This window comes from Balaenoptera musculus, chromosome X (genome assembly GCF_009873245.2).
Source record: "Balaenoptera musculus isolate JJ_BM4_2016_0621 chromosome X, mBalMus1.pri.v3, whole genome shotgun sequence".
Lineage (NCBI taxonomy): Eukaryota > Metazoa > Chordata > Mammalia > Artiodactyla > Balaenopteridae > Balaenoptera > Balaenoptera musculus.
This window is the reverse complement of record NC_045806.1, coordinates 126,710,136-126,736,938: the sequence shown is the minus strand read 5'-3', so window position 1 is coordinate 126,736,938 and position 26,803 is coordinate 126,710,136. Positions and strand designations below refer to the sequence as shown.

At 47.0% G+C, this 26,803-nt stretch overlaps 1 protein-coding gene across 3 annotated transcripts; it reads right to left on the bottom strand.

Moving 5' to 3' along the window:
• Positions 1–26,796, bottom strand: NSDHL (NAD(P) dependent steroid dehydrogenase-like). Of its 3 annotated transcripts, none has more exons than XR_005018416.1 (9): positions 26,699–26,796; positions 20,081–20,195; positions 16,235–16,393; positions 9,363–9,509; positions 6,025–6,153; positions 3,524–3,666; positions 2,180–2,282; positions 971–1,361; positions 1–402 (listed from the first exon to the last, which is right to left on the bottom strand). XR_005018416.1 is itself a non-coding variant. In XM_036840759.1 (9 exons), exons 3-9 carry the CDS (start codon positions 20,150–20,152, stop codon positions 1,029–1,031), a joined length of 1,086 nt encoding a protein of 361 aa, XP_036696654.1. In that variant the 5' UTR covers positions 20,153–20,195; positions 21,172–21,264; positions 26,699–26,792; the 3' UTR covers positions 1–1,028. The 3 variants fall into 3 exon arrangements, 2 of the variants coding, with proteins under 2 accessions (XP_036696654.1, XP_036696653.1); XM_036840759.1 differs by adding an exon at positions 21,172–21,264 and having other exon boundaries at positions 1–1,361; positions 26,699–26,792; XM_036840758.1 differs by having other exon boundaries at positions 1–1,361.
• Positions 26,797–26,803: the final 7 nt, after the last annotated feature.

Sequence of the window (26,803 nt, the reverse complement as noted above, 5' to 3'; positions counted from 1 at the left end):
TACAATACTTTCACTTTATTCCAGTCTCCCCACCCTTGCACAAAGGCAGAGAAGCAAACAGAAGTCTTTAAGGTTACATTTCAATGAGTCTGAGAAGAAACCAGATTCTGTAAGCAGAACATCAGAAAATAAAGAACGCTGAATCACTATATGTGCTGACTGTTGGAAACTGGCCTGAAGGGTTCTATGCGCATGAGCTGCAGGGAAGTAGCCCTTTCTGCATCATCTCGTGCTGTTTCTGCCCAAACTCCAAGCGGATAAAGGAGGCACTCTTCTCTCTGACCTTTTCCATGGCTTACTGTCAAACTGCCCAATGTCCCATGCTAGGAGAGGTGCTGAACAGCTTGAAACGGCATGCCACTCGGGCAGACCACCACCTTGCCATTAAAAGGACACAGGGCTCTGTGGATAGAGAGAAAGGTGTCCATGAAAGAATGTTGTATGAAAAAATACTGCAGGCAGGCACACCAGCTGTACCTGAGAGAGAACTTGGGAGCATGTAAGGAGATGAACAACCGGTAGCTTTTCTCCCCAGGGATTTGGGGGGTTTACAGTTATTCAAGCTTTTTAAAAGTTTTTGCTCTAAACTCTGGGTCCATTTAAAATGTACACTTGAAGCCTCACCATGTGTTTATAACTTCTGCTTTTCTCTAGGGTATCTGTCATCTGTGGCTCCTTGAACAGTCTGCATGGAAATAAGTCTAGGACCCCCTCCTCAATCAGCAAATGGCTTGTTTCTTCCCTACGGCTTGACTGTTTACAAAGCCACTGGAATAAGGAACCCAGGAGGAAGCGGGTGGGGGAGAGGGAGAGAATACAGAACAGTAGACTAGGAAGCTGCCCTATTTTAAGAAATCCAAATCCAGTCCTACGAAGAAACGTCTGCTGATTTCGCTGATTTTGCCACCCTCGGAGTCACAGAAGGGTGGGTGTGCTCTCATAGAACCGGCCGGAGGAGAAAGAAACTCACTGGAAGGAAAGAGTCGTCGGCTGGGGAACGCGTGGAAGGGCCCGGGCTCCAGGCCGCCTCACTCGACCTTCCGCAGGTGGTGAAAGCTCCGCACAGTCCTGTCCACGGCGTCATCCATGCTGACCAGTGGCCGGTAGCCCATGACCTTTTTGGCTTTCTCACAGCTGTAGTAGTGGAATGTGCCAGCCAGCGCGACCCGCATGGGTGTGAAAGTGGGCTGAAGCTGGATTATGGGACTGATTACCGTCACCAGGAGGGACACCAGGAGGGCTAGGTAGTAGGCCACCCAGTAGGGGATGTGGTACTTGGGGGCCTCGTAATTGAGGCCTGTCAGGATGCGGGACAGGAAAGTCCAAAAAGGGATGGGCTCATCGTTGGTGATGTGAAAAGCCTGCAGGGGGGAAGGAGAAGTTAGGAACTGCTCCCCAGCAGGATGGCGCAGCAGGCCATGCTTGGAGCTTGGAGCTCAGCCAGGACCAATATTTTGAGAAACCAGTGGCCACTCCCTGCCTGCCCGCCCCAGTTCCTTTGCAAGGCAGCTCAAAAGTGAGGCGGTTATTAAGCCTACACAGATCGCAGCATTTCACGTGGTCCTCAAATCTGCAAATATGAGCCAGTGGCTGACAGGCCTTTTTGATTTGCAGCTGCAGGCAGCTTTCAGGCGATGACAGGATTTCAAGCGAAGCTTAGATTGCACTTGGGAAGGTACATTTGTTAATTTAATAATTGTGTTAATCATGGTAAATGCAGTAAATCATCTTATCTTCAGATGCAACGAACGGGTCATATGACACTTCTGAAATGTGCTGTCTTTGGTGTAAACTAAAAGCCATACCCACCATACCCCCGCCACACTGAGAGTTACAGGAGTGGGAAAATGGCAGAGGTCCAGGAGAAAAAAATGAGGCCCAAATACGGGGGATTCCAAAGGTAGGAGTGAGAAACAAAGAAGACGGGGGCCCTAGGAGTGGGAGTGAAACGAGCCCGCGTGTGCTCTCTCATCTCTGCGTGAGAGCTGACCTCACCCTACCAGAGGGGCGCAACCGTGGCCCCGTGGGATCCTAAAGCAGGTTTGCCAGGATGCAGGGTCACAGAAGCCATTTGCCAGTGGGTCCGATCGCTGGGAGGAGAATTGTGAAGGCAGGCGGACACACGGGGCAGGGAAGGGTGGGCCGGCTGCTGCCGAGCAGGCAGAAGCAGGTGCCTTACCTTCCCACCCAAGGCTGTGTCTCTGGAGAGGTGCTCTGCAGCCAGGATGTGTCCGTGGACCACGTTCTCCACGAAGGTGAAGTCCACCAAGTTCTCCCCGTTCCTGCAGGTGCACAAGGAATGGGTTCCCTGCACCGGGAGCACGTAGCTGCACACCTGGTAGAGCCCCTGCACATGGACCCAGGGCCAGGGCCCGCCTTGGCAATGCCGGCCCCTGGCACACCTGGGCATCCACAACAGTTGAAGATGTGCAGGAGGCCAGGGCTCCTAGGCCCTCAGGGCCAGTGGGATATTTAAGGGCCCACCAATGAATCTGCAAGTCTCGTGCCCTGCGTGCTCCATCCCAGTGTGGCCAACACTGGTATTGTCTGCTCTGGGCTCTAATTAGGGCAGCAGCTCTGAACTCCCTCCAGGGCACTCTGGGCTAATGCCTTGCTCTGGCCTCAGAGTTTTCTACTATCTCTTTCTAATCCCACCGCAGGGAAGCCAAGTGAAAGGCAGGGAGGCAAAGTGGCAAGGCACAGGGATAAAGGGGGAAAGAAAGGGAGAAAAGAGAAGGAAGGAAGGAAGGAAGAAAGGAAGGGAGGGAGGGAGGGGGGAAGGAAAGGTATACTGGGGACACAGTCCCAGTCTCATCACCTGCAGCGGCCCTCCCACCTGCACTTGCCCAGAGGAGGAATATTAACACCTCCCCCACCTTCCTAGATGCAAGGAGAGCGAAGGGCTTGGCCCTTAACCCTGGGCCAATTGTTTCCCCTCTGAGCCTGTTTCCAGAATTTCCAAACAGGGACACAAATATTTTCGCAGCCTACCTGAGAGGGTTCATGGGGCAGAAGCGTGTCCTGCCACAATCCATGTCTCCCTGGAACTTGTGACTATGACCTTATCTGGAGATAAGGTCTGTGAATATGTAATTAGTTTAGATGATGTCACACTAGAGTAGGGTGGGCCTTAAACCCAATGACTGGTGTCCTCATAAGAGAAGGGACGTTTGGATACAGACACACAGAGAAAAGAATGTCATGTGAAGATGTAGGCAGAGACTGAAGTGACGGGTCTACGAGCCAAGGGACGCCAAGGGATGCTGGCAACCACCCGAGACTGGGAGAGAGGCCTGGAACAGACTCTCCCTCAGAGCCTCCGGTGGGGGCCAACCCTGTGCACACCTGGATTCTGGAGTCCTGGCCTCCATCACTGGGAGTGAATCCATTTCTGTTGTTCTAAGCCTCATTTGTTGTGGCAGCCCCCGGAAACGAACAGCGGGCAGTAGAGAAGGCCACGGAAGGAAAGAGCCGACTGTGTCCAGGGCGGGGGGTGCGGGTAGGAGGAGAGCAGCCAACTTACCCGATCATGAACTTCATCTTGCCTTTCCTGGCCGCCTCGATGAGAATGGGGACCAACTGGGGGTCCCTTGGGCCAAAAATGCCATGAGGGCGGATGGCTGTGGTTACGAAATTCTGGTCAGGATCGTTGGCACCCAGGACCGCCTGCGGGAGAGCAAAGGGACCTGTGGGCTGCAGACATGCTCCCCGGGGGACAGGTCCTCGCACGGGGGCACGGACGCCGCCCACTGCCCTGGGCTGCAGACCCACGTCAGCGACACTTACAATTCGGAACTACTTCTGTACCCCTTTCCCCACTCCAACACCCAAATCTGAAAACACAGGAGAGAGCTGGGTCGAAACCAGTAGAATCCAACAGAAAGGCCTGGGTTTGGGTTTAAACACTAAAATGCATGAATGCAGCAGTTTGTGGAAAATATCTGAGAGATCCAGTTAATGAGTTAGCTGGGGGCCTTCAGTAAGGCTGCTGCCACCAAACCAGCTCCTGACTTAAGCTCCATGTGCCAACTGTATGTTTCCACCAGTCCTGGGTTGTTGTGGTCAGAACTGAGTACCACCTCCTAGGAAGGGACTCTGATGAACCCAACTGGGCCAGGAAGAAGGGGCTGAGAAGGTGGAGGGTGTGGGAGAAACAGGGCAGCAACTCAGTAGCTAAACAGATGAACCAACATGTCGGGTGAATCCTCAGAGCCATGTTCTGTGTGGCTTAATGTACAAGCTAGAACTTAAGGGTTTCAAGTACAGAGAAACAAGTTTTGTCTCAAAGGGAACAAAACTTCCCAAAGGATCTGATAGGTTGTTGTTAAAAATGGGGATCACGATGGTACTACTGCCAGGGCTGTGTGCTGCTGAAACGAGATGGCCCACCTCACCTAGGATTTGTACTCTGTGGTGGCAAAATCCTTGTTCACGTTTTGGTCCAGTGAGCTTAAGCTACTTGTTGACTGCATTCACAATGATCGGAGTTACCCGAAGGTGGAGCTGCCTCTCCTCTCCCCACCAGGCCCTGGTCCCCACAGCGACGGAGGAAATGACTAAATAAGCCTTCAAATGCCCTCTAGCCGAGGCTCATCTCTGTTACTAAAGAGAAGAAAGCTCCAGGAGTCCTAGGTAACACCACACTCCATCTATTATCTGTCAGCACGTTTGAGAGCCGACAGCGGCTTGACATCTGCCGCCAACTGGAGGCTCCAGGACAGTTACTGCCAGAGGCGTTTACAGGCTTAGCTTACTGCCAGCAGAGCGCCCAAGAGTCAGTGCAAGTGACATGACGATGGTCTGAACCACAGCTGCCACTTGCAGCACCTGAGCCCAGTGGGCGAGAGACCCAGGAGCCCTGGAGGAGGGTGCACGGGGCCCAGTGGAAGCTTTAGCGCTCCTTGGGTCAAGTCTGAGCAGGTGGGAGCTACGTGAGGCTCTCTGTCCTCCAAGGAGCAGGCGGGCAGACCCAGGACTGGAGCTGGCAAAAGGCTAGGCCTCCATCCGCTGCAGTGGGAAGCCCTTGGGTCTCCCGGCAGATGAGCTCTTTTGGGACTTTCTGAGTTGGAGTAATAGCAAACAGATGGGAGGCGGCTGACACACCGGGCCGCGCAGGGGGACTCTGGCCAATTTGGCGTTAAGCTCTGGTTCCATACGTACCGGCTGCGAAAGAAAACCTCAGTAGGCGTGGCCCGCTGCCAACAGGTAATATTCTCCTGGACGTTAGTCCCGGAGCTGGCTACTGTCACAGCCTCTGTTACTGCTGCTACAGCCAGGGGCTCCCTGGTGACGCTGGCTTGCCAAGTGGAAAAGTACTTTTCCTTAAAATAAAGCAAGAGCCTTCCATTGTTTAACTTCAAAAAAAAAGGAGGGAGGGTGGGAGGGAGGGAGATGCAAGAGGCAAGAGATATGGAAACATATGTATAACTGATCCACTTTGTTATAAAGCAGAAACTAACACACCATTGGAAAGCAGTTATACTCCAATAAAGATGTTAAAAAAAAAAAAAAGGACAGGGGGTGCAAGAGTGCCACTAGGAAGGTGTGTTCAAATCAAAACACACTTGAGTGTTTAGCCTGAGTTCTGCCTGCCACTTTGGGTCGTCATAAATTGTCTGATTTCTGGAGTAGTTCAGTAAACTTGCATGGTATAGATGTTGAGTGCAGGCTCTAGAGCTGCGCGACCTCAGGAAGCTTCCAAATCTCTCTGCACCAACTGTCCTCCTCTGTAACCTGGTGACGATAACAGTACCTGCCTTACGGGGTCATTGCGAAGTTTAAATGAGGCAGCTCCTCATAAAATACACAGAGTAGCGTCTGGCCACATTAAGCTATTATGTTATTATTTTTTCTGTTACTATCTTTGAAATTGAATTCCATCCACAAATTTTACTTCCCAATTTACATATTAGGCTTCAGAATACTAACTTCCTATGTTCATAAACATTCTTCTTAAGAATCTAAATTCTGTAGACGTTCATGGACCTCGTCTGTCACTCACTCAACCAGTTCGCAGGTACGTACTCTCTCCTGTAAGATCTTCGTCTCCGTGTAGTAGTCAATGGGTTTCATGGCATAAGGGAGGTCTTCGGTTCCATTTTTGATGTCGACACCCTCAAAGATGACACTGGCACTGCTGGTTAAAATGAGTTTCTGGCAGAGGAGAACAGAAGATTTAAAAATATGAGTCAGGAACGATCGCTGTTTAAACACCACGATGGTCATGTAGGAAAGAGAATCAAATGGCACGTGTTCACAACCCTTGCCCCATACAGATTCTTTACTATGATGCCTTCCCTTTTCAGGCCTTCTTAAAATAATGCAAAGATCACCATCTTTTGCAGGTATGAGGATTTGAGACACATTATGGTATCACACTCTAAAACAGTGAATTTCACATTTTCCCCCCTCTTATCACAACCAAGGGATAGAACAGACTTCCATTATTCATGCTATCTCACTATGGGAGTGATTCTCCATGGGGGAAGGATAGCCCACAAACTTCGAGGGAGATGCCTGTCTGCAAAAGACCCTGGTGATTCCGATCCCAACCTTGGCACGTCAGCACACACGAATGGGCACATGCACATGCCCACTGGTGAAATGCTATTTGAAAGGAAGTTGCTTTCTTACGAGGGTTCCTAGCTTCTAGCTATCTGGTTAAGGGCAGCCCATCCTAAACTGAACACCATTAGCTCGAATCACATCTTTATCACTTTTATTCAACATGGTCCTGGAAGTCCTAGCCAGCATGGTAGGATAAGGGAAACAACAAAGTATAATGATTTGAAAAGAAGGAACAAAATTATTGCCACTTACAGGTGTTGCAAATGTCTACATACAAAGCACTACGAATATACAGAAAATATTAGAGTTCAGCAAAGTTGCTGAGTACAAAATCGATATACAAAATTTAACTGTGCTCCTACGCAGTAGCAGTTGAAAATGTAATGTGAAAGATATTTCAACCACCAAAAGCAAGGTACATGGAATAAATTTAACAAAAGATGTACAAAACCTTTATGAAGTAAAGTATAAAGCTCTATTGAAAGGCATTAAAGAGAGAGATAAATAGACATATTATGTATGTATTTATGGATACGGAGACTCAATATTTGAAAGATATCAATTCTCTCCCAAATTACCTTTAGGTTTGAGGCAATTACAGTAACATTTCCAACAGGCTTTATCAAGGAACTCGACAAGCTGGTTCTAAAATGTATATGGGCGAGCAAAGGGCTAAGAATACACAAACAAATTATTTTTTTTTTTTAATTTTGTAAAATATTATATTTTCATGTTTTAAAACATCTTTATTGGAGTATAATTGCTTTACAATGGTGTGTTAGTTTCTGCTTTATAACAAAGTGAATCAGCTATACATATACATATGTTCCCATATCTCTTCCCTCTTGCGTCTCCCTCCTACCCCCCCTATCCCACCCCTCTAGGTGGTCACAAAGCACCGAGCTGATCTCCCTGTGCTATGCGTCTTTATTCCTGTCCAGCCCCTAGGTTCTTCATGACCATTTTTTTTTTTAGATTCCATCAAGGGACGACATCTATTTGTTTCATTGGTCTATTACTTGTCCTTGAGCCATGTCTGTTGCTCAATAAATGAATGGAAAAAAGCAGTTGTTCCTTGGAGAGTGGCATGGACATATATACACTACCAAATGTAAAATAGATAGCTAGTGGGAAGCAGCCGCATAGCACAGGGAGATCAGCTCGGTGCTTTGTGACCACCTAGAGGGGTGGGATAGGGAGGGTGGGAGGGAGGGAGATGCAAGAGGGAAGAGATATGGGAACATATGTATATGTATACCTGATTCACTTTGTTATAAAGCAGAAACTAACACACCATTGTAAAGGAATTATACTCCAATAAAGATGTTAAAATAACAAAACAAAACAAACAAAACAAAACAGAAAAACAAAAACAGCAGCAGTGTAATTCACAGAGCTCCAGTTATACAAGCATGGTAGAGAGTAGTAAGGAGTCTGGGATTCGGCATCAGAGGGTCTGATGTCTCAGTCTGGTTCCTCACATATTAAGCAACATTAGTAGCCCCTGGTTACCTATGGAGGAGCAAATCAGGTGACAACTGCAGGAGAAAGGGTCTTGTCATTTGCAAAGCGTAAGGGGTCACGATTACTATAACTGATCCTTTCCAGGGCACCGAGCCCCAAAGAGCTCCTTTCCCGCCTGTTCTTGTTATGCCAGCTGGCTCACTTCAGTCTTTTTTCTTGTTCACACAGCATCTGTGGCATATGTCACTGTGAGAGTTGGGGGTTTGGCTGATAGGAAGCTGTTTTGTCCAGTGGCTGGTGCCCCATAAAGGTGATCCAGAGAACCAGGGTTTATAACAATGCAGCAAGCTACAATGTGGTGGACACTGTACCCTCTCGGGGCTGAGTTATAGCAGGTTTCTATTGGCTAAAATGAAATAGTTTGTTTTCCTTTGAAAATATAAGCAAAGTCTGGAAAATAGTATGATAGTTCCTTAAAAGGTTAAACACAGAATTACTGTATGATCCAAGAATTCCACTTCTGGATATTTATCCCAAAGAAATGAAAGCAGAAAGTGGAGCAGATACTTGCACACCCATGTTCACAGCAGCATGATTCACAATAGTCAAAACTTGGAAACAGCCCTGGTGTCCACCAAGGGATGAATGAAGAAACAAAATGTGCTCCATCTCTACAGCGGAATATTATTCAGCCTTGAAAAAGAAGGAAATTCTGACACCTGCTACAGCATAGATGAACCTTGAAGATGTTACGCTAAGTAGAGTAAGTCAGACAGAAAAGGCCACATGTTGTTTGATGCCACTTCTATGAGGTTCTTAGAGTCAAATCCACAGTGACAGGAAGCAGAATGGTGGGCGCCAGGGGCTGGGGGAGGAGGGAACTGTTAGTGTTTAATTAGTACAGATTTCAGCTTAGGATGATGAAAAAGTTCTGGAGACGGAGGATGGTGGTGGTTGTACAGCAGTGTGAATGTGCTCAATGCCAGTGAACTGTACACTTAAAAATGGTTAAAATGGTAAATTTTATGTTTTATATATATTTATATTTTTTATATATATATATATATATATATATATTTAAGCCACAATAAAAAAAAATACAAGCAATTTCTAAATTTTGTAGCTCTTTAACCAAGACTAATAAACCTTAGCGTCCTCAGATGGTCTGTTCAGATGCTCAGCAGGTCCCAGGGCTGAATTTCTAGGCTCTTCACAACACTTTAGGAAGCAAGCCTGGCTAGGCCCAGGAAGAGAACAGAGCCCTGGTCCCCACACACTTGGAAAGGGCCATCACACGTTCCTGACAGCACTCATTCCAGCCTTCCCCTTACCTGAACCCCAGCCTCTTTGCAAGTTTCAATGACATTCTTGGTGCCAACGTAATTTACTCTGTAAAAGAGTTCCTTGTTGTTACCGGATGGTGGGGGCGATGCGCAGTGGAAAACTGTGCTTACACCTTTCAGAGCTGGGTACAGATCCTGGAGAAGCAAACAAAGACCAAAAAATCACTCCTGCTTTACACAAGTAAACACCCTCCTCACATTACCACTCTCCAATCTGGGGCATGTAGGTGTCTTGCCCTTTAATAATTCTACAATCAACACAGAAATACATTCTCATTGTAAAAGAGTCAAACAACACATAAGTACACGGCACAGAAACCATATTGTCCCTTTAACCGCCCCCCTCCCCATTACCTGGGCCCAAATAAAAACTGGTTTGGGGCAAGAGAAGCCTGTGGGATCCAGAGAAAGGCAGCATCTTTGCCTTTGTGCCTCATGGGTGGTGGGTGGGTGGGGCACAATTCAGGGCACCTGGAGTTAAAGCTCCTGGGGAAGATGAGCCCATAGATACACATTATGAATCATATGAAAAGACAGTGTAAATCCCCAATACACAGCAGCATTCCTTTCTGTGAAACTAGACATAAAACAGTAACCTGAGACAAAAACATGTACGTTCAATTTATTGCTACAGGGAAGCAGAGCTCCTGAGATCAATGGCTGATTGCAGATCTGGGGCAGGAAACAGACAAGATGAGCCAGGAACACCTTGTCGCACCAGAAAATAATTCCTGTTGAAAGGACTCGAGAGCCAACCTGAAGACGCTCCCACTAGCCAAAAAAGAAGGGACAATTTGATCCCCAGTAAGAGTAAGAATTCCTTTTGCAAAGTGGCAAATAAAGGGAAAGAGTCAAGCATTTAATCTGCACAAGGTACAAAGATTTGAGCTAAGAAATAAAGAGAGAATAATAGCATGTCACCATTTTGTGAAACCTTAACTAAGTAATAAGATCTAGGAATGATCAATAGATACTAACATCACCAAAAGAAAGACAACCATGAATTATGTGCCTAGATCCACCGATTATTAGCATTTTGCCACAATTCTCTCTATGTAGACATGATGTTTTTCCTTGAAACCATTTGAGAGTAAGCTGTAGACATCATGCCACTTAGCCTCTCAAGTCTTCACCATCCTCCTAAATAACCACAAAACATTGATTGTATGCAAGAAATGTAACAGACAGGATACTCCTATCCAATAATTAGTCTCTGTCCAAACTTCCCCAACTGTCCCAATAATGTCCCCTCAATTTGGATTAGTCTTTTAGATTTAATACTTTTGGCAAGAATGTCACACCAGTGACATTATTACCTTCTCAGGGCATCACCCAGGAGGAGCAAGACGGCTGTCTGTCCCACCTTTGGTGATGTTGATCCAATCATTTGGTTAACGTGATGGCTGCCAGATTCTGGCCATCAAAAAGGTACCTTTCCCTCTATGTAATCCACTACTATTATACTTTGTGAGGCTCAAAGTGTCCCAGATTTGGCCAGTGGAGGCTCTTCAAATTGGTTCCTGTGTCTTTTTGACATATTCTCATTAGTTTTTGAGTACTTCCTTAATTTTGTCCTAAGAAAATATTCCAGGCTCACCTTATACTACCTACCCCTGCCCCAGAGTCCTGCATAGGCTATTTTCCCAAGAAGCCCTGGCTCCTATTATGGGCAATGGCGTATAGAAAGCAAAATCTGAGCACTAGGTGTGCTTATGGCTATTGGGGTATCAATCCATGATGCCGTAAAGGAAAAAAACCAAACCAGAATCAGATGCAGTCTTTACTCCACTAGAAATATAATACAAAGCATAGATATGACTTCAAATTTTGTAGTAGCCACATTAAAAAAGGAAAAAGTGGGAATTCCCTGGCGGTCCAGTGGTTGGGACTCTGTGCTTCCGCTGCGGGGTGGCGGGGGGGGCCTGGGTTCAATCCCTGTTCGGGGAACTAGGATCCCGCGAGCTGTGTGGCACAGCCAAAAAAATTAAATAAATAGAAGTAAAAAATAAAATAACATAAAAAAGTAAAAAGAAACAGGTGAAAATAATTTTAATGTATTTAATATAATCTACACGGACATGTTCAACAACACCACGGGGTTGAAATCTGCAAGATCCAGACCATGGTTTATGATAAGCATCCATTATTCAATGAACAATCTAAAGCTTTAAAATGTGAAAGGGAACTTATAAATTAGGAGAGACTTAAACACTTCATTCCTGTCCTGCCCCTTCAGTTGACTGCAATATTCCTCAACCTTTTTGGTTCCTTATTTGGAAAGACAACTATACAAAAACATTGTGAGACATTCAGAGATATCTGAACACTGGTTAGAAATTTAGGAATTGTCAGTACGTTTTAGGTGTGGTCATGGAGTTGTGTTTTTTAAAAGGATTCTTATCTTTTAGCAACAAATACTGAAATATTTACAAAAAAAATGACAAGATGTCTAGGTTTGGCTTTAAAATAATCTGAGGGTGCGGAGGGGATACAGATGAAACAGGCCTGGCTGTGAGTGGATATGGAATAGAGGGAATCTATAAAATATTATAAAAACAGAAGGAGAAAGAACACATGGAGGAGAGACTAAGAGACATGTAGAATATAACGAAAGACTTTACTGTATGTCCAGTAAGGCTTCCAGAAAGAATGGGGGTAGAGTCAATATTTGAAGAATTTTCTCAAAATGAGGCCCACTAGGTGCTGAGTAGGATTCTAAAAGAAAACTAAAATTCAGACCTAGAGATATTCTCTACAGACCATAAAGGACAAAAAAGAAAATCCTAAAAGTCATGAGGAAAACTCAGCTGACCTACAAAGGAACGATGCTCAGATTGAGCGATGGGGGGAAAACTGTGAAACTAGAATTCCACCTGCAGCCAACTAGCATTTATGAGTGAGGGGAAAATAGAGACATTTTCGGGCATAAAAGGACTCAGCGAGTTTACTGTGTACAGATATTCGTTGGGGAGAATGCTACAGGAAATGCTTCAGCAGGAAGAGGAAGGAACCTGGGAGAGAGAAATGGGATAGGAGACGTGCTGATGAGTGGAGACTTCAGTCCATCCCTCCCTCGTCCCTCACCATCTTCAGGGTGAAGAAAATCTGGAAACGAAATACTGGCAACGATAGCATGGGAGTTGGGGGGAAGTGGTTTGGAGGGGAGCTGAAGTTTGCTAAGGAGCCTGTCTCCTTTGAGGGGACATGTCAGTGATCAAATGCAACCATATCCCTGCCATCAAGGAGGGTACATTCTCTGGGCGGGGGGCACAGATACCTAAGTTTACACAGAGTATATCAGCTAGTGCCAAGTGTTACACAGAAACACAAAGCAGAGTAAGGGAGATCCAGAGGGGCTGGATGCTTAGCATAAGGTGCTCAAAGACTTACAGGAATTTCCCGAACAAGCTCTGCGGTTCACGAAGAGCATTCCTGACAGAAGGAGCAGCGAGTGCAAAGGTCCTGAGGCAAGAACTCAGTTGGTGAGTTTAAGAAGCAGTAAGGAGGCCTGTGTACCTGGACCAGAGCAATGAGGGGGAGTGTGGGAGCGGGTGAGGTTGGATCACGCAGGGCCTTGTGGGTGATTATTTAGGTCTGTATGTTTGCTGTAAATAGGACTGGACACTCCTGGAGGCTTCTGAACAGAGGAGCCCTGAAGTCTGATTTATGCGTTAAAAGGGTGGTGGCTTGGACCAGGGTGGTAATGGAAGGGGTGAGAAGTTGATGGATTGGAGATCTACTTTGAGAGTGGAGTCAACAAGATTTGGTGATGGATGGCATCGAGGGTATGGAAGAGAAAGGAATCAAGGATAAATCTAAAGTTTCGGGCCAAAGCAATCCGAAAGACAGAGTGGGCATTTATCAAGATGGTGAGGACTTTAGTAGGAGCAGGTTGGCTGTGGCGGGGGAGGGGGCCAGCTTGTAGCAGGGAGCCAGGAGCTGAATTTTAGATACAGCACAAAGAGAGATACCCAGCAGGCAGCTGGATAGATACGAGGCTGGAGATCTCAAGCTTGGAGCTTATCAGCTTCTAGACTGTATTTAATCTGTGAGCCAGAGTGGATTCACCAGGACACTAAGTGTGCTTGGAGAAAAGAGATCTAAGGAATAAGCCCTGGATCCTGCCAAGTTTAGAAATTACAGAGGTAAGGAGACTGAGGAGGGGCAATTGGTGAGGCAGGAGGAGAAATGAGCGGGTGGTGAGTGAAGAAACTATCAGATGCTGCGGAAGGGTCCAGGCAGATGAGAAGCACGGTGTGGCCACCAGATCTGGTCACTTCCAGGTCCCTGGTGGCTGCGTCAGTGGCTGTTAGGTGAAGACCTAGCTGGAGTGCTGCTATGAGGCAATGGAGGGAAGCAGTCAGAGGTGCTGAGAACAAATGGCCACGAGGGGAAAGTGGGGCAGTAGCTAAGGCCGCATCAGGGTGTTCTGTTTTCTTAAGACGGTGATGCTGTGCTGATGGCTGGGATCTGGTAGAAGGACAACCTGCTGATCAAGGAGAGAGGGTGGAGAATCCCTAGAGGAATCACCAAGTAGGGGAGAAGACACGGGCTCTAGCTGCTGCCTGGACCATTTCCAGGGCTAAGCACGTGCAGAGTGTAGGTCTGTGGATATGGTGCCGGAAGGTACATGGGCCGCTTGAAGACCACGACCGTGAAGAAAGAGGCAACAAGCTTGTATTTTCTTCTCCAGCCTCATTTGGCTGCACAGAGACCCCCCCCAGGGAGGTAGAACTGGATTTAACCAGGGCTGGGGTTTAACCCAGGAAGTACAGCATGATGGGGCGGTTTATGTGTCCATGTGCTGTCTCCATTTTTCCAGCAGACACTAGTCCAGGGGCTGCTCTGAAGATATTCTGTAGCTGTGGTTAACATCTACAATCAGTTGACTTGAAATCAAAGGAGACTATCCTTGATAATCTGGGTGGGCTTCATTCAATCAGTTGAAAGGCCTAAGAGTAAAACCTGCGGTTTCGGTAAGAAGAAAACCTGCCTCAGGACTGCCTGAGCTTCCAGCCTGCCTGCCTGTCCTGCAAATTTCAGACTTGCCAGCCCCCACAATCCATGTGTCCCTGGTTATTTCTCTGGAGAACTCTGACTGATACGTACAATGAGAAGAAAAGGGTAAGAGGGCTGAGAATCATGCAAGAGAAAATCAGCCATAGACTTGGCAGGGAGGCTGTGAAAGGGGTGAGGGATAGTGGGAAAGGGCCAGATGCCTGGGTGGGTCACAGACCTGGTAGAGTGGAGGTCTTAGAGGACACACTTACTGGGGATGACCGAGGTCTGGGTCTAGGGAATGACAACAGGAGTGGAGGTCTTAGAGCCTGTGAACTGGAAAGGCAGGAGCTGGGGCTCACAGTGCAATGCCTGTAAGTGAGATCACGGAGAGGACACACTTACTGGGGATGACCGAGGTCTGGGTCTAGGGAATGACAACAGGAGTGGAGGCCAAGGCGAGGGTACTGACAGGATCATATGTGTGAATGCTGAACCTGCCAACAATTATGATGAGGTTGACCTTGGCCAGGAGCTAAAATCACTGAGAAATGAGATGGAGTCACCTGGGAAAGGGAGAGGGTGGCTGTGGGTCATGGCCACAAGGAAGGCTACTGGGGTATGTACAGCCTGCTGGTATTACCTTCAAAGCCGGAGGGACCTCACGTCAGGGTCAGAGAAGCAGTGATGACGAACAAGGAAGACTTCTACCCCATCTCCAGGCCCACAGGTGGGGAGGGTGGGGTAAAGAAGACAGCCTGGAATTTGACAGGGCTGCAGGGGAAGCCATGGCCTTAAAATCCAAAACAAACAAATAAAACTATAGCCAATGATGCCGAAGCCAAGAAGAAGAGCCCAGTGACAGGCTGAAGGAAGCCACGGTGATACATACAACAGGCAAAGCACTGTCTCCAATAGAAAGGGATTACACGTCCCTAGGGAAACAAGGTGAAGCCAAAGACAAATGAGCGAAGGTCACCGACACGCATCTCAGCCACCCATGCAGGGAGGACACGTGACACTAAGCATCGCTGAGGTAGCACTTCACACTCTCCAGAATGGCAATACCAAAAAGTCTAAGAATACCAAGTGCTGGCCAGGACATGAGCAATGGGGATCCTACCACATGGCTGCTGTGAACTTAAATGACAACATCTTAAAATTCAAAATATTAACACCCTTATAACTCGGCTAAATCTTGAAAACATTAAGGGAAAGAAGTCAGTCACAAAACGACAAATATTATGATTCCACTTATGTGAAGTGTCCAGAATAGAGATGGGAGATGTATGGTTGCCAAGGGCTGGCGGGGGGTGGGGAGGACAGGAAACGGGGAATGACTGCCAGCAGGCCTGGGGTTTCCTTTTTGGGTGATGACAATGTTCTGGAATTACGTAGTGGTGAGGGATGCGTCACTTTGTGAACAGACTAACACCCACTGAATTGTGCACTTTAGACATGTGAAATTTATGGAATGTGAATTATATCTCAATTAAAAAAAAACTCCAGCAATTGCACTTTTGGATACACACTCTGGGGCCGCAGTCGGCACACTATGGCCCGCGGACAACTTTTTGTAAATAAAGTTTTATTGCTACTCAGCTACACCCACTCATTTATGTATTGGCCACACTTACCTTCGAACTACCAGGGCAGAGTGGAGTAGGAGTGACAGAGATGACAGTTACTCATTCTCACTAGTAACAGTGTGGGTGTGCGTTAAATTCTTTCCTATAACTTTACAATTTTTCAAAAAAACTTTTCTTTTGGAAACAACAACTTGGCTGGCCTCTGAGCAGGGTCAGTCTGGTAGTCTCCCTTCAGGGGCCTGGGGCAATCGGCAAGGCTGGGTGGTCTGTTACCTGTTGGCTGCAGAGGTCGCCCAGGAAGAACTGCACGCGGGGATCGTCGAACCCTTGCCGAATGTCAAACACGTTGACAGCGTAGCCTCTTGCCAGCAGCTGCTCCACCATGTGCTGCCCCAGGAACCCAGAGCCTCCGATCACTGTGCATTTCATGGCCTGCAGAAAAGGAGGGATGGCAGGGGGGATGGGTGTGCTGAGAACTGGAAGCTATTGAGGGCCTGGACTCACAGACCCTGAGCCACTGCGATGGCAGGTCCATCGCTTAGTTTGAAACTCTTCTTGAACCAAGTTGGAAGCTTCATATAATTCTGGTGTCCTATCACCAATGCCAACCTTCTCTCCTGGGATCAGGAGAGACAGGATAGCAAATGATACTGAGGCAGACTTTGGTTAGACAGGACAACCTGAGGGGAGTGCCCTGGCGGTCCAGTGGTTATGACTCGGTGCTTTCACTGCCGTGGCCCGGGTTCAATCCCTGGTCAGGGAACTAAGATCTCACAAGCCGTGCAGTGTGGCAAAAAAAAAAAAAAAAAAATGACACCTTCTTGCTCCCAATAGCTGATCCATGGGCACTTCTAAGGCAAAAAGCAAACAAACAAACCAACCAACCACACACATGAACGGAAAAACAAAACAAATCAAAACATGCCAGCCACTCAATTGACAGTGTGCACTTAAAATATCAGAAAGAAGAAAGCAGAGTTTCCTTACTTGCAGGGGAAAGTCAGCCCCCTTTGCTCCCCAACCACTATAGGGCTGGCTGTGCGGCTTTGGGCTCGTCACCTAATCCCTTCTCGCCTTAGCACATCCATGTAAGTCTGTGCTGTCGCCTGATGGGATCTCCTGGTGGGGCTGCAGGGAGGATGGGTGAGCTGTCCATCAGCCAGGCCCAGGGCTTTGCTTCCCCTTCCCTGAGCTCTGAGGAAGTTGACAAATTAGGGGAGAGCTATGGTGTTTACATTTCAGTTTCCGCAACACGTGCACTCTTTTGGCTAAATTCCAACTCTGGTAATTGGGGATAAAGGAAGGACAGTGCACCACCTGCAGGCACTTAAATATTCTGACTCCAGGGAGTCGATGCAAAACTGTAGCTGGTGTACGCTGATGAAGCTGGCTATAAGGGTCCCCGATGAAGGACCTGTTATATCCCTCCTCCCTGGGGTCTTTGGAAAACCATATCTGGGCTTCCTTAAGATGACAAACCCCCATTCTTCCCTGAGCTCATGTACAGTAAATCAAAGTTGGTGATGGTAAGTAGAGATCTTAAAGAAATTCTGCTCCTGATTAAAAAACCAACCAATCGGGCTTCCCTGGTGGCGCAGTGGTTGAGAATCCGCCTGCCAATGCTGGGGACACGGGTTCGAGCCCTGGTCTGGGAAGATCCTACATGCCGCGGAGCGGCTGGGCCCTGTGAGCCACAACTACTGAGCCTGCGCATCTGGAGCCTGTGCTCCGCAACAAGAGAGGCCGCGATAGTGAGAGGCCCGCGCACCGCGATGAAGAGTGGCCCCCACTTGCCGCAACTAGAGAAAGCCCTCGCACAGAAATGAAGACCCAACACAGCCATAAGTAAATAAATAAATAAAAATTAAAATGGAGATTTCTTTAAAAAAAAAAAAAAACCAACCAACCAATCAACCTGCTATGTATGCCTTAAATGCCTATATAATTGAGACATGCAGGAGACTACACGGGTGCCAGAGCCTCTTCTGTGGATCTGCCCCTCTCAACCTGTCGTCCCATCTGGAATGGTATTGTTACTGGAATCCACCAGGCCATCTGTAGATGGCTCTGTAGCTTTAGCATCATTTGTTCAGGCATTTGTAATCTCCTGACAGAGTCAGCCTCACTATGCCACCCACCCCCCACCAAATTATCTTTTAAGTCCATTCTTGTCTATGCTTCAATTACTGCCATATACATGTAATCATAGCACGCTACATTATTTGCACCTTTACTAAAATTTCTAACACACCCCCAGGTCATAGGCAAATGAAATTATACAAATCCCACTTGATCCCCCTTTCGGCAATCCCTTCTCCTCCCACTCCCCCCAAGTCAGCTGCACAGGCAAATGCAGTTTTTTAGAATAACTCTGAGCCTCCTTGCTTCCCAAGCTACTTTTTCTTGGTTTAGTAAAAGTTTGCCTGAGCCCAAAGAGAGTCTGAACTAGACATGTCTAAGGGCATCCCAAAGGATTTCAGAGTCTCTTGTTTATATTATCTGCAATCTCTAGTTACAGTTGTTTCAAAAGGTTGATAGTCTAACTTTAAAAAAATCAAATAACCTTGCTATTATGTCCAGTGCAATTTCGTTTCATGATTTTAAGTGTGAGCAATCCGTACTCCTCTCTTTGACAGTGACGTGGATTTTTTTATTGTATTGAAATGTTGCGCCAATACTGCCTGGGAAGCGTGGGTCAGCAGCTGTGCCACAGAGAGTTTTGTAATGATGAGAACAGAGCTGGCATTTACCCCAGAGAAGTCAGATGTGGGATGGAACCATGGTATTCGGTTACAGGAGATCATGTGAAATAACCACTTAACTTTTCATGGCCATGAAAGATGGTATGGGGCAAGTGGGCCCAGCAGACAAGAAGGAATATGCACTAACAAGTAAGAATGAAACTCCAGACTGGAAACAGGTAGCGAGACTCAAGAATGGGTTACTGCCGGGAGTTATAAAATCGACATCTTGGAGACAGTTTTAAGAATAGGAAAGAAAGCCATCCAGACATACTATTTCATTGCAATATTATCTTGAGATAAGAGAATGCTCCAGGTCACTGGGTTTATTCCAGCCTTTTCTGTTTTCCCTTGTCTTTCGCCGTGGGCCGTTTTCTCAGAGAAGTCTTACACAGAATGTATATATAAGTTAGGGTGAAAGTGTTCTTTTTATTTTAGTACTTTGTGTAACTTTTACTTCCTATAAAGTCAATCAATGAGAACGAACAACCATCCGAATCCAGATTGTTTTTGGTTGCTGAGTATCAGTAAAATCCTGATTCACACAAATAATGAACTACAGATGGCAAGGAGCTCTGGTGGTTTGTCTGAGCACTAGAATCTCAGATTAACCCTCAACTACGGAGGCATAGAGAAGGCCTTACTCTGAGCTGTACACTAAAACCAGGGTGATCTGGTGACCTCTGGCAACCTCCTGGGAATCCTTAATTTACTAACATTTGATATAAACACGTTTTTTATTTTGGTGTGATCTCATTTCTGAAGTGTTCGTTCAGCAAAAGTGAATCCAACCCACCCTTTGCAGATCTTTATGGAAAAATCTCCAAGAGGCCTGACAATTCCTTCAAGTCCCTTCTGACACTTGCGATGCTAGACTTTAGGAGGCCTTGCTACCGCCCTTGTTGGCCCTGGAAAGGCTTCTGCCATTCTACCCAGAAGCACAGTCTAACCTGCTGGAGGCCACGTGAAGGCAAACCGAGGCACCCAGCTGACAGCCAGCAGTTACTGCCATGTGTGTGAGGCTGCCTGGAACATACACCTCAGGGTCCCCACGAGAGCGGCTGCGAGAGCAAGCCCAGGGGAGACCCACCAAGGAACCCCCGCCCCCCGCTGGGCCGAGCCCAACCGGTAGAATCGTGAACAAAGAAATGGGTGTTGTTTTAAACCACTACATTCTGACAGAGTTTGTTACACAGCAATAAATAACTGGTGCCTTAAATAAAGATATATATCTTCTATAAAGAAACAATACTCAACATTGATTTAATAAATGAACCAAATACGATTTTTAACCCATAGCTACATATCAATGTCTTGTTGGTATGTATGTGCTCGACTTTCCCCTTGCCTGGTTTTGGTTAACCCTTTTCGTACTCACTTTTGGAATGTCTTCTGTCAAATGTGTCCATGTGCCCTGGTCTCGTACTGGCTCACCAGCTGCTTGTTCCATTTCAGCTGCAAATTTGGCCCTGTCTGCAGTCAACTTTTCTCTCCTTAAAGACATATTTAGAGACAGACATGTTATATAAACTGAAACATCTTTTAGCTGTTAGTGTTTTGTGTGGATGTCCCCCCGCCACACATACACACACGTGGAGTTTTCACAAAGAGCTCAACCACAGCTTCAGCTGCTGGATGAAGCACTAGCGAACATTCCTGTGATGCAGGCTGCCCTCAGAGAAGGGCCTGACTGGGCCCATAACTCACTGTATATTTGGCTACAGGCAGAACAGGAAGCCCGTTAAATAATCTCATTCATCAGTTACAATGAAAAGAACATGTCTAACATCCCAGCTTTTCCCACAGCACTTCAATTATTGTCTATTTCTCTCGTGTCGATCAGTAAACTAGTAGACGGTGGCAGCGCAGTGGGAAAACGCACAGACCCGGGGAGGCCCGGGTTCCAGTCCTGCCACTGTCAGAAAGTGTATCAATCTGCTCAAGCCATGTCTCTTGGCTGCAGCTCAATAAAACAGACTCAGTGCTCATGCCCACGGTGCCAGGGCATGGGGTGCTGGGAGGAGGAAGAGTAAGAAGAGACAGAGCTCTCCTTCCTGGTGGGATTAAAGCCACCCTGACCACACATAGAACTCAGAGTGTCTGGGGCCATCAGAAACCCTCGGGAAATGGTCAGAGAATGGTGGGGACCCAGCAGTTCATAACCAGGAGACAGTAGCGAAGCATAGCAGGTGATAAAGTCCCACAGCAAGACCAAACCACTGAATTGCAAACAAAGAGAAGCCGTTCAATTTGGGGTTACAATGCATTCGGTCTTGCATCTGCTTTCTTGGCAGTGGTCAATTCACCTAAGTCACAGATCCCCTAACACCGGGGATGACAAAATCCATGACAAAGAAAGTCTAACTGCTTGCAAAAGGCTAGATTCAGAGAACACTCTTCAGTGAGGAGGTGGCAGGCAGGCAACCCAATTACACACACACACACACACACACACACACACACACTCACTGCCATGTGTCCCTGTAGGAGCTGATTTTGTGGCCTGGAAATGGATGTTAGGATCCTCAATGTCTGATGGAGCCATTTTGGGGAAACATATTTCTGCAACCATAATGGAAGTTATCAGGAAATATATTTCAAAACCTCATTTTTCACAGAACTTTTTAGAACGCACATTAATGAATAAGCAAAGTTCACCTGTAGTTCTATGCTTATCCCGTCTGTCTTGTACACCATAATCCTCTTTGTGTTGGCAGATGGCCCTGTCATCCGTTCTCCCTAAACAGATGTGGCTGGTGAACTTTTATTCATTTGGTTCAATGTGCATCAGCCAGGGAACAAGGATCTGGGCGCCTGCACCAAGGCCTAGCGAACAGTGTGCCTAGAGGTCCTGTCTTGCTCACCACTATATCCTGGCCCTCACACATCCACTGGACTCATGAATACACGGTGTGTGTACGCACCCGTGCTTTCTGCTTTCAACCGCATACACACAGACACCCATCTAAGATGCAGGAGCTTCACTGGGGGCAAATGGGTTTGTTATTTTTCTGGTGGTGTTACACCCACCAATACCCACTGCTGGTTTCTTACTCAATCTCTCCTGACACTCAGGGAAGCATGAGGAAATGAGAGGGCAGACAGCATTTGGAGTGCTGTGGTCACAAGCCCAGGGACACCTGGAGCCCCCAGAAGCTGGCAGAGGCAGGAAGGATCCTCCCCTAGGGCTTGCAGAGGGAGCCTGGCCCTGAAACCTGGATTTCAGACTTCTAACCTCCAAAACTGTGAAAAAATAAATCTCTGTTGTTTGAAGCCGCCCACTTTGTGGTACTTTGTTACAGCAGTCCTGAAATCCAGTTAGCACAGCCACCAATTCCACAGCTCCCCTGTACTACTACAAAAGCAAGAAGCCTTAAAGCCTGTTCCCTTCCTTGATCTCTAGGGGAAGACCTGGGAGGTGAAAGAAGAAACCCTTCCTGCTCCCGTGGATCCATAACATAACTTTCAAATAACGCACATACAATTCTCAGCAAACCAGCCTCCTGTAAAAACAAAAACAAAATCAAATCTAATTTGTCTCAAATTATATACAAATTATTTTAAAGTTTGTAAATACTGTAAGCCAGATAAGAATTTTGGTGATACTTTAGTTGTCTCTAGAGGCTGGGTACCCAGGTCTAGCCTAGGGAATGAATCAGATCCCACTGGCAGCCCCCCTCCCCTGCAACCTAAATCCCCCATGTGATATATGTTGCCGTCCAAATGAACACCAAGAATAGTTGTGATTTAACAGACATTTCTCCAAAAGAGATATACTTGACAGATGACCAATGAGCACATGCAAATATGCTCAACCTCACTAATCATCAGGGAAATGCAAATCAAAGCCACAGTGAGCAATCATCTCACACCTGTTAGGATGGCTATTATCAAAAAAGCCCAGAAAACAGAAAATAACAAGTGTTGACAAGGATGTAAGGAAACTGGAACCCTTGTTCACTGTTGGTGGGAATGTAAAATGGTGCAGCTGCTGTGGGAAACAGTATGGTGGTTCCTAAAAAAATTAAACATAGAATGACCATAGGATCAAGCAATTCCACATCTGGGTACATACTCCAAAAAACTGAAAGCAGGGATTTGAACAGATATTTGTACACCCATGTTCATGGCAGCACTATGAACAGCAGCCAAAAGGTGGAAGCAAGCCAAGCGTCCACTGATGGATAAATAGATAAAATGGAATATTATTCAGCCTTAAAAAGGAAGGAAATTCTGGCAACTATGGAATGGGAGAAAATATCTGCAAAACTTATATCTAATAAGGAGTTAATCTCCAGACTGTATTAGGAACTTCAAATCAATAGTTAAAAAAAAAAAGAAAAAAAAAACCCAACCCAAACTAATAACCTGATTAGAAAATGAGCTTAGGACTTGAACAGACATCTCTCCAGAGAAGACATACAGATGGCCAACAGGTACATGAAAAAATGCTCAATGTCATTAATCATCAGGGAAATGTAAAACAAAACTTCAATTAATACCACTTCACCCCTGTCAGGATGGCTGTTATCAAAAAGTCAAAAGGTAAGTGTTGGCAAGGATGTGGAGAAACTGGAACCTTTGTACACTGTTGGTGGGAATGCAAAAACGATACAGCTACTGTGGAAAACAGTATGGAGGTTCCTTAAAAAATTCAAATAGAACCACCAAACCACCATATGATCCAGCAATTCCAATTCTGGGTATATATTCAAAAGAGTTGAAGCCAGAATCTTGAAGAGATATGGGTACTCCTAAGCTCACTACAGCACTATTCACAATAGCCAACATGCAAACAACCTAAGTGTTCATTGATGGATGAATAGATAAAGAAAATGTGGTATATACATACAACGGAATACTATTAAGCCTTAAAAAAGGAGATTCCACTATATGAGACATGGATGAACTTTGAGAACATTATGCTAAGTGAAATAAGCCAGTCACAGAAGGACAAATACTGCATGATTCCACTTATATGAGGTATCTAAAGTAGTCAAATTCACAGAATCAAAGAGTGGAATGGTGGTTGCCAGGGACTGGGGGAGGGGGAAAGGGGGAGTTACTGATCAATGGGCAGAAAGTTTCAGTTAAGCAAGATGAGTAAGCTCTAGAGGTGTGTTGTACCTATTGTACATTCAAACATTTATTAATATGGTGGATCTCATCTTAATTGTTCTTACAACAATAAAATAAAAATGAAAAGAAGGGACATTCTGACACATGCTACAACATGGATGAACTTAAGCTAAGTGAAATAAGAACCTTGGAGACATTATACTAAGTGAAAGAAGCCAGACACAAAAGGACAAATACTATATGATTCTACTTACATGAGGTCCCTAGAGTAGTCAAATTCATAGACACAGAAAGTAGAAGGGTGGGTGCCAGGGGCTGGGAGAAGTGGGAGAATCGGGGAGTGATGCTTAGTACGTATAGAGTTTCAGTTCTACGAGATGAAAAGAGGTCTGGAGACGGATGGTGGTGATGGTTGCACGACAACGTGAACATACTTAATGCCACTGAACTGTACATTCAAAATGGTTAAAATGGTAAATTTTCAGTTCTGTCTACTGTACCACACATACACTCACACAAACAGCTGTAAGTGAGAAAATAAGACCCCAAAGAGCAACGTTCTAAGGGTTGGCATTGTTAAGGTTCACACATCAGAAGCCTCAAGTCTTTTTCCTTTAAAATGATAGGTCTCTGAATTAAAACCAGTACGTATGCCCTTGTTCCTCTATACACACTGGGACAAGGTCTTAGGCTAAAAAGAATCTAGGAAGAGAACCATCTTCTATTAGGGAAACTCAAGCGCCTGGCTCCACTTCTGGGCAAGGGGGAGGAAGGCCACTGATAGGATTAGATACAGAGAGAAGGGAGTGAGCCCATCACCGCCTTCCTGCTGGGGACAGTCCCCAGCTAGTGAGTCCTGGGGACAAAAGGACGGGATAGTCTGTCCATTTCGAACCAGATAGAGACAAGTGTTCCTTCCTTCGCAAACGTGGGAGACCAGGCTCTTTGTGAGGGGGAAATCCAGAGCAGCTCAGAGGGGTGTGTTGGGGTAGTCGGGGCCTGGCCTGCTGCTGTCCACAGACTCAGTGCAGGAAGCTAAACTGTGGCCACCGCGAGCTCGGTACCCTAGTCTGTGGAAGAACGACGCCTGTCTGCGCAAGAAAAACGCCAACAGCATCCAAGGCTTCCCACCACTTCCCCCAAAGTCTCAATCAGCTCAATCTTGTCCTTTCATGGATCTGAGGTGTCTCTGTGCTTCTGTCAGTCATTCATCTCTCTGCTGGTCTATTTACTTTTAGGACCCAGAAAGGCCCTGATTTTGAATTCGTGGTGGCCACTGACAAAGCCAACAGCCTGCCTGAGAGCTTTAGCTTATGCTGTTCCCTCCACCTGGAATATCCCCCTTGTCCTCTCCATGGTGAGATGCTCTGCTCAGCTGTCACCTCTGTGACACCTCCTCCCCCTCCCCAGGCAAGGTTAGCAGCTTCCTCAGAACAGGTTTCTGTCCTCATTCCAGCATAGCACACAGCTTTAGGCTTTCTCCCCGCCACATCTGTCCTGGCCCGCCAGGCTGTGAGCCCCTGGAGGGCCAGCAAGGACCCTGGAATGGAGAGTATGGGTTGAACTGTGCTGCTGCGGCTGGTCTAAGAGGCCTCATCTGTAGAGCAGCGATCCTTCCCACAGACTTCAGAGTTGCTGTAGGGCTGAAACAAGCCCCAGGGGTAAAAGGAGAGCTGTAACTTGTCAAAAAGTTGTAAAAAAAAGCACCCTGGTGTCAGCTCACTCACTCATACATTCCCTCGTTCACAAGGCCATTGCCAAACAGAACCTTGCACAGCACAGACATTCAGGGAGTCCAGCATCTGGGGTGGGAGTCAGGCTTAGCAGAACATTGCAGAAGTGCCTTTGACTTCCGATGAGGGTAAATCCAGGCGGGGAGGCGATCCCTAAGTCAAGTTCTAAGGCCCTGGGGGCGTGAGTCAAACAGAGGGGGTGGTTGTCTGGCTTGTACTCATAGGGAGGCTGCTGCTGAAGGCCTGAAGTGGGAGGGGAGCAGCAGAGGTGGGAAAGAGAAAAGAAACGGCATTTAAGGGGGAAAATGGATAGAACTTGGAGGCTGGTTAATGGGAAGGGGGCACGAAAAGAGTCAAATATGACTGCAAGGTTTTGGACCTGGTTTATGCTCAAAGAGGAAGAGGGTAAAGGGCAGAAGGTCGGCGAACACTCTCGTTTAACGAAGGTCAATAAACCTCAGGCTTTTTTCAGCCTGAGAAACTTATGCTCTGTCCCCTGCCCAGAGGGGAAGCAGGTAAGGGCTGAGAGCCAAGAAGTGCCCTTACACTGAGCTGGCTGAAGGCAGACCGTGGACCTCCAGCTCCACTGCCGCAGCAGCTCCGTCTCATCTCACACCCTGGCGCACGTCCCCTTGTAACTCTCCAAGCAGGTCTCACACTTCCAAAACTCCTGTGACTTTGCTCAGGAGGTGTCTCCGCCTGCAATGCTCCTCACTATCCACCTTGAGTGTTTGGGTGTCAAAAAGAATATATTTTGATGACCTGCTCCCTCTCACGCTCATATCTGCTTCACTCCCTTCGAAGTCCGCTCCCAGGCCTCCAGCTCACTTTCCTGGGCTGCTTTTAGCCAGGCGAGAACTAAAGTGATCCTGTCTTGGAACCTACTTGAGAGGCAGGGGGCGCTCTTGAAGGGACACGCTCAAAGAAAGAGCCTCAGCTGCATTTGGCCGCTAACTCCCAGACGTCCGAACCTCTGCGACAAGGCTTGGCACGTCCCTTCCCTTCTCTGGGTCTCAGTTGCCCCGTTAGTACAGTGTCTGCTCCAACACGAAAGGTCACGGTCTTCTCTGGCCTCTCTGACCCTAACTCAATCTCAGGCCAGACCAGAGAGTCCCCGACCCGGATCGCCCCACCCAACCCTTCCAGTCCTGTCGCCGATACAAGGACGAGGTCGCGACCCTTACCCGTCCGTAGGCGGCCCCCTGGCTGTCCCCAGCGCGTCCGCGGCCTGCACGCTCACAGCTCCAGCGGCCTGCAGCCACCCTTTTCTCCCCGCCCACGTGAGCCGA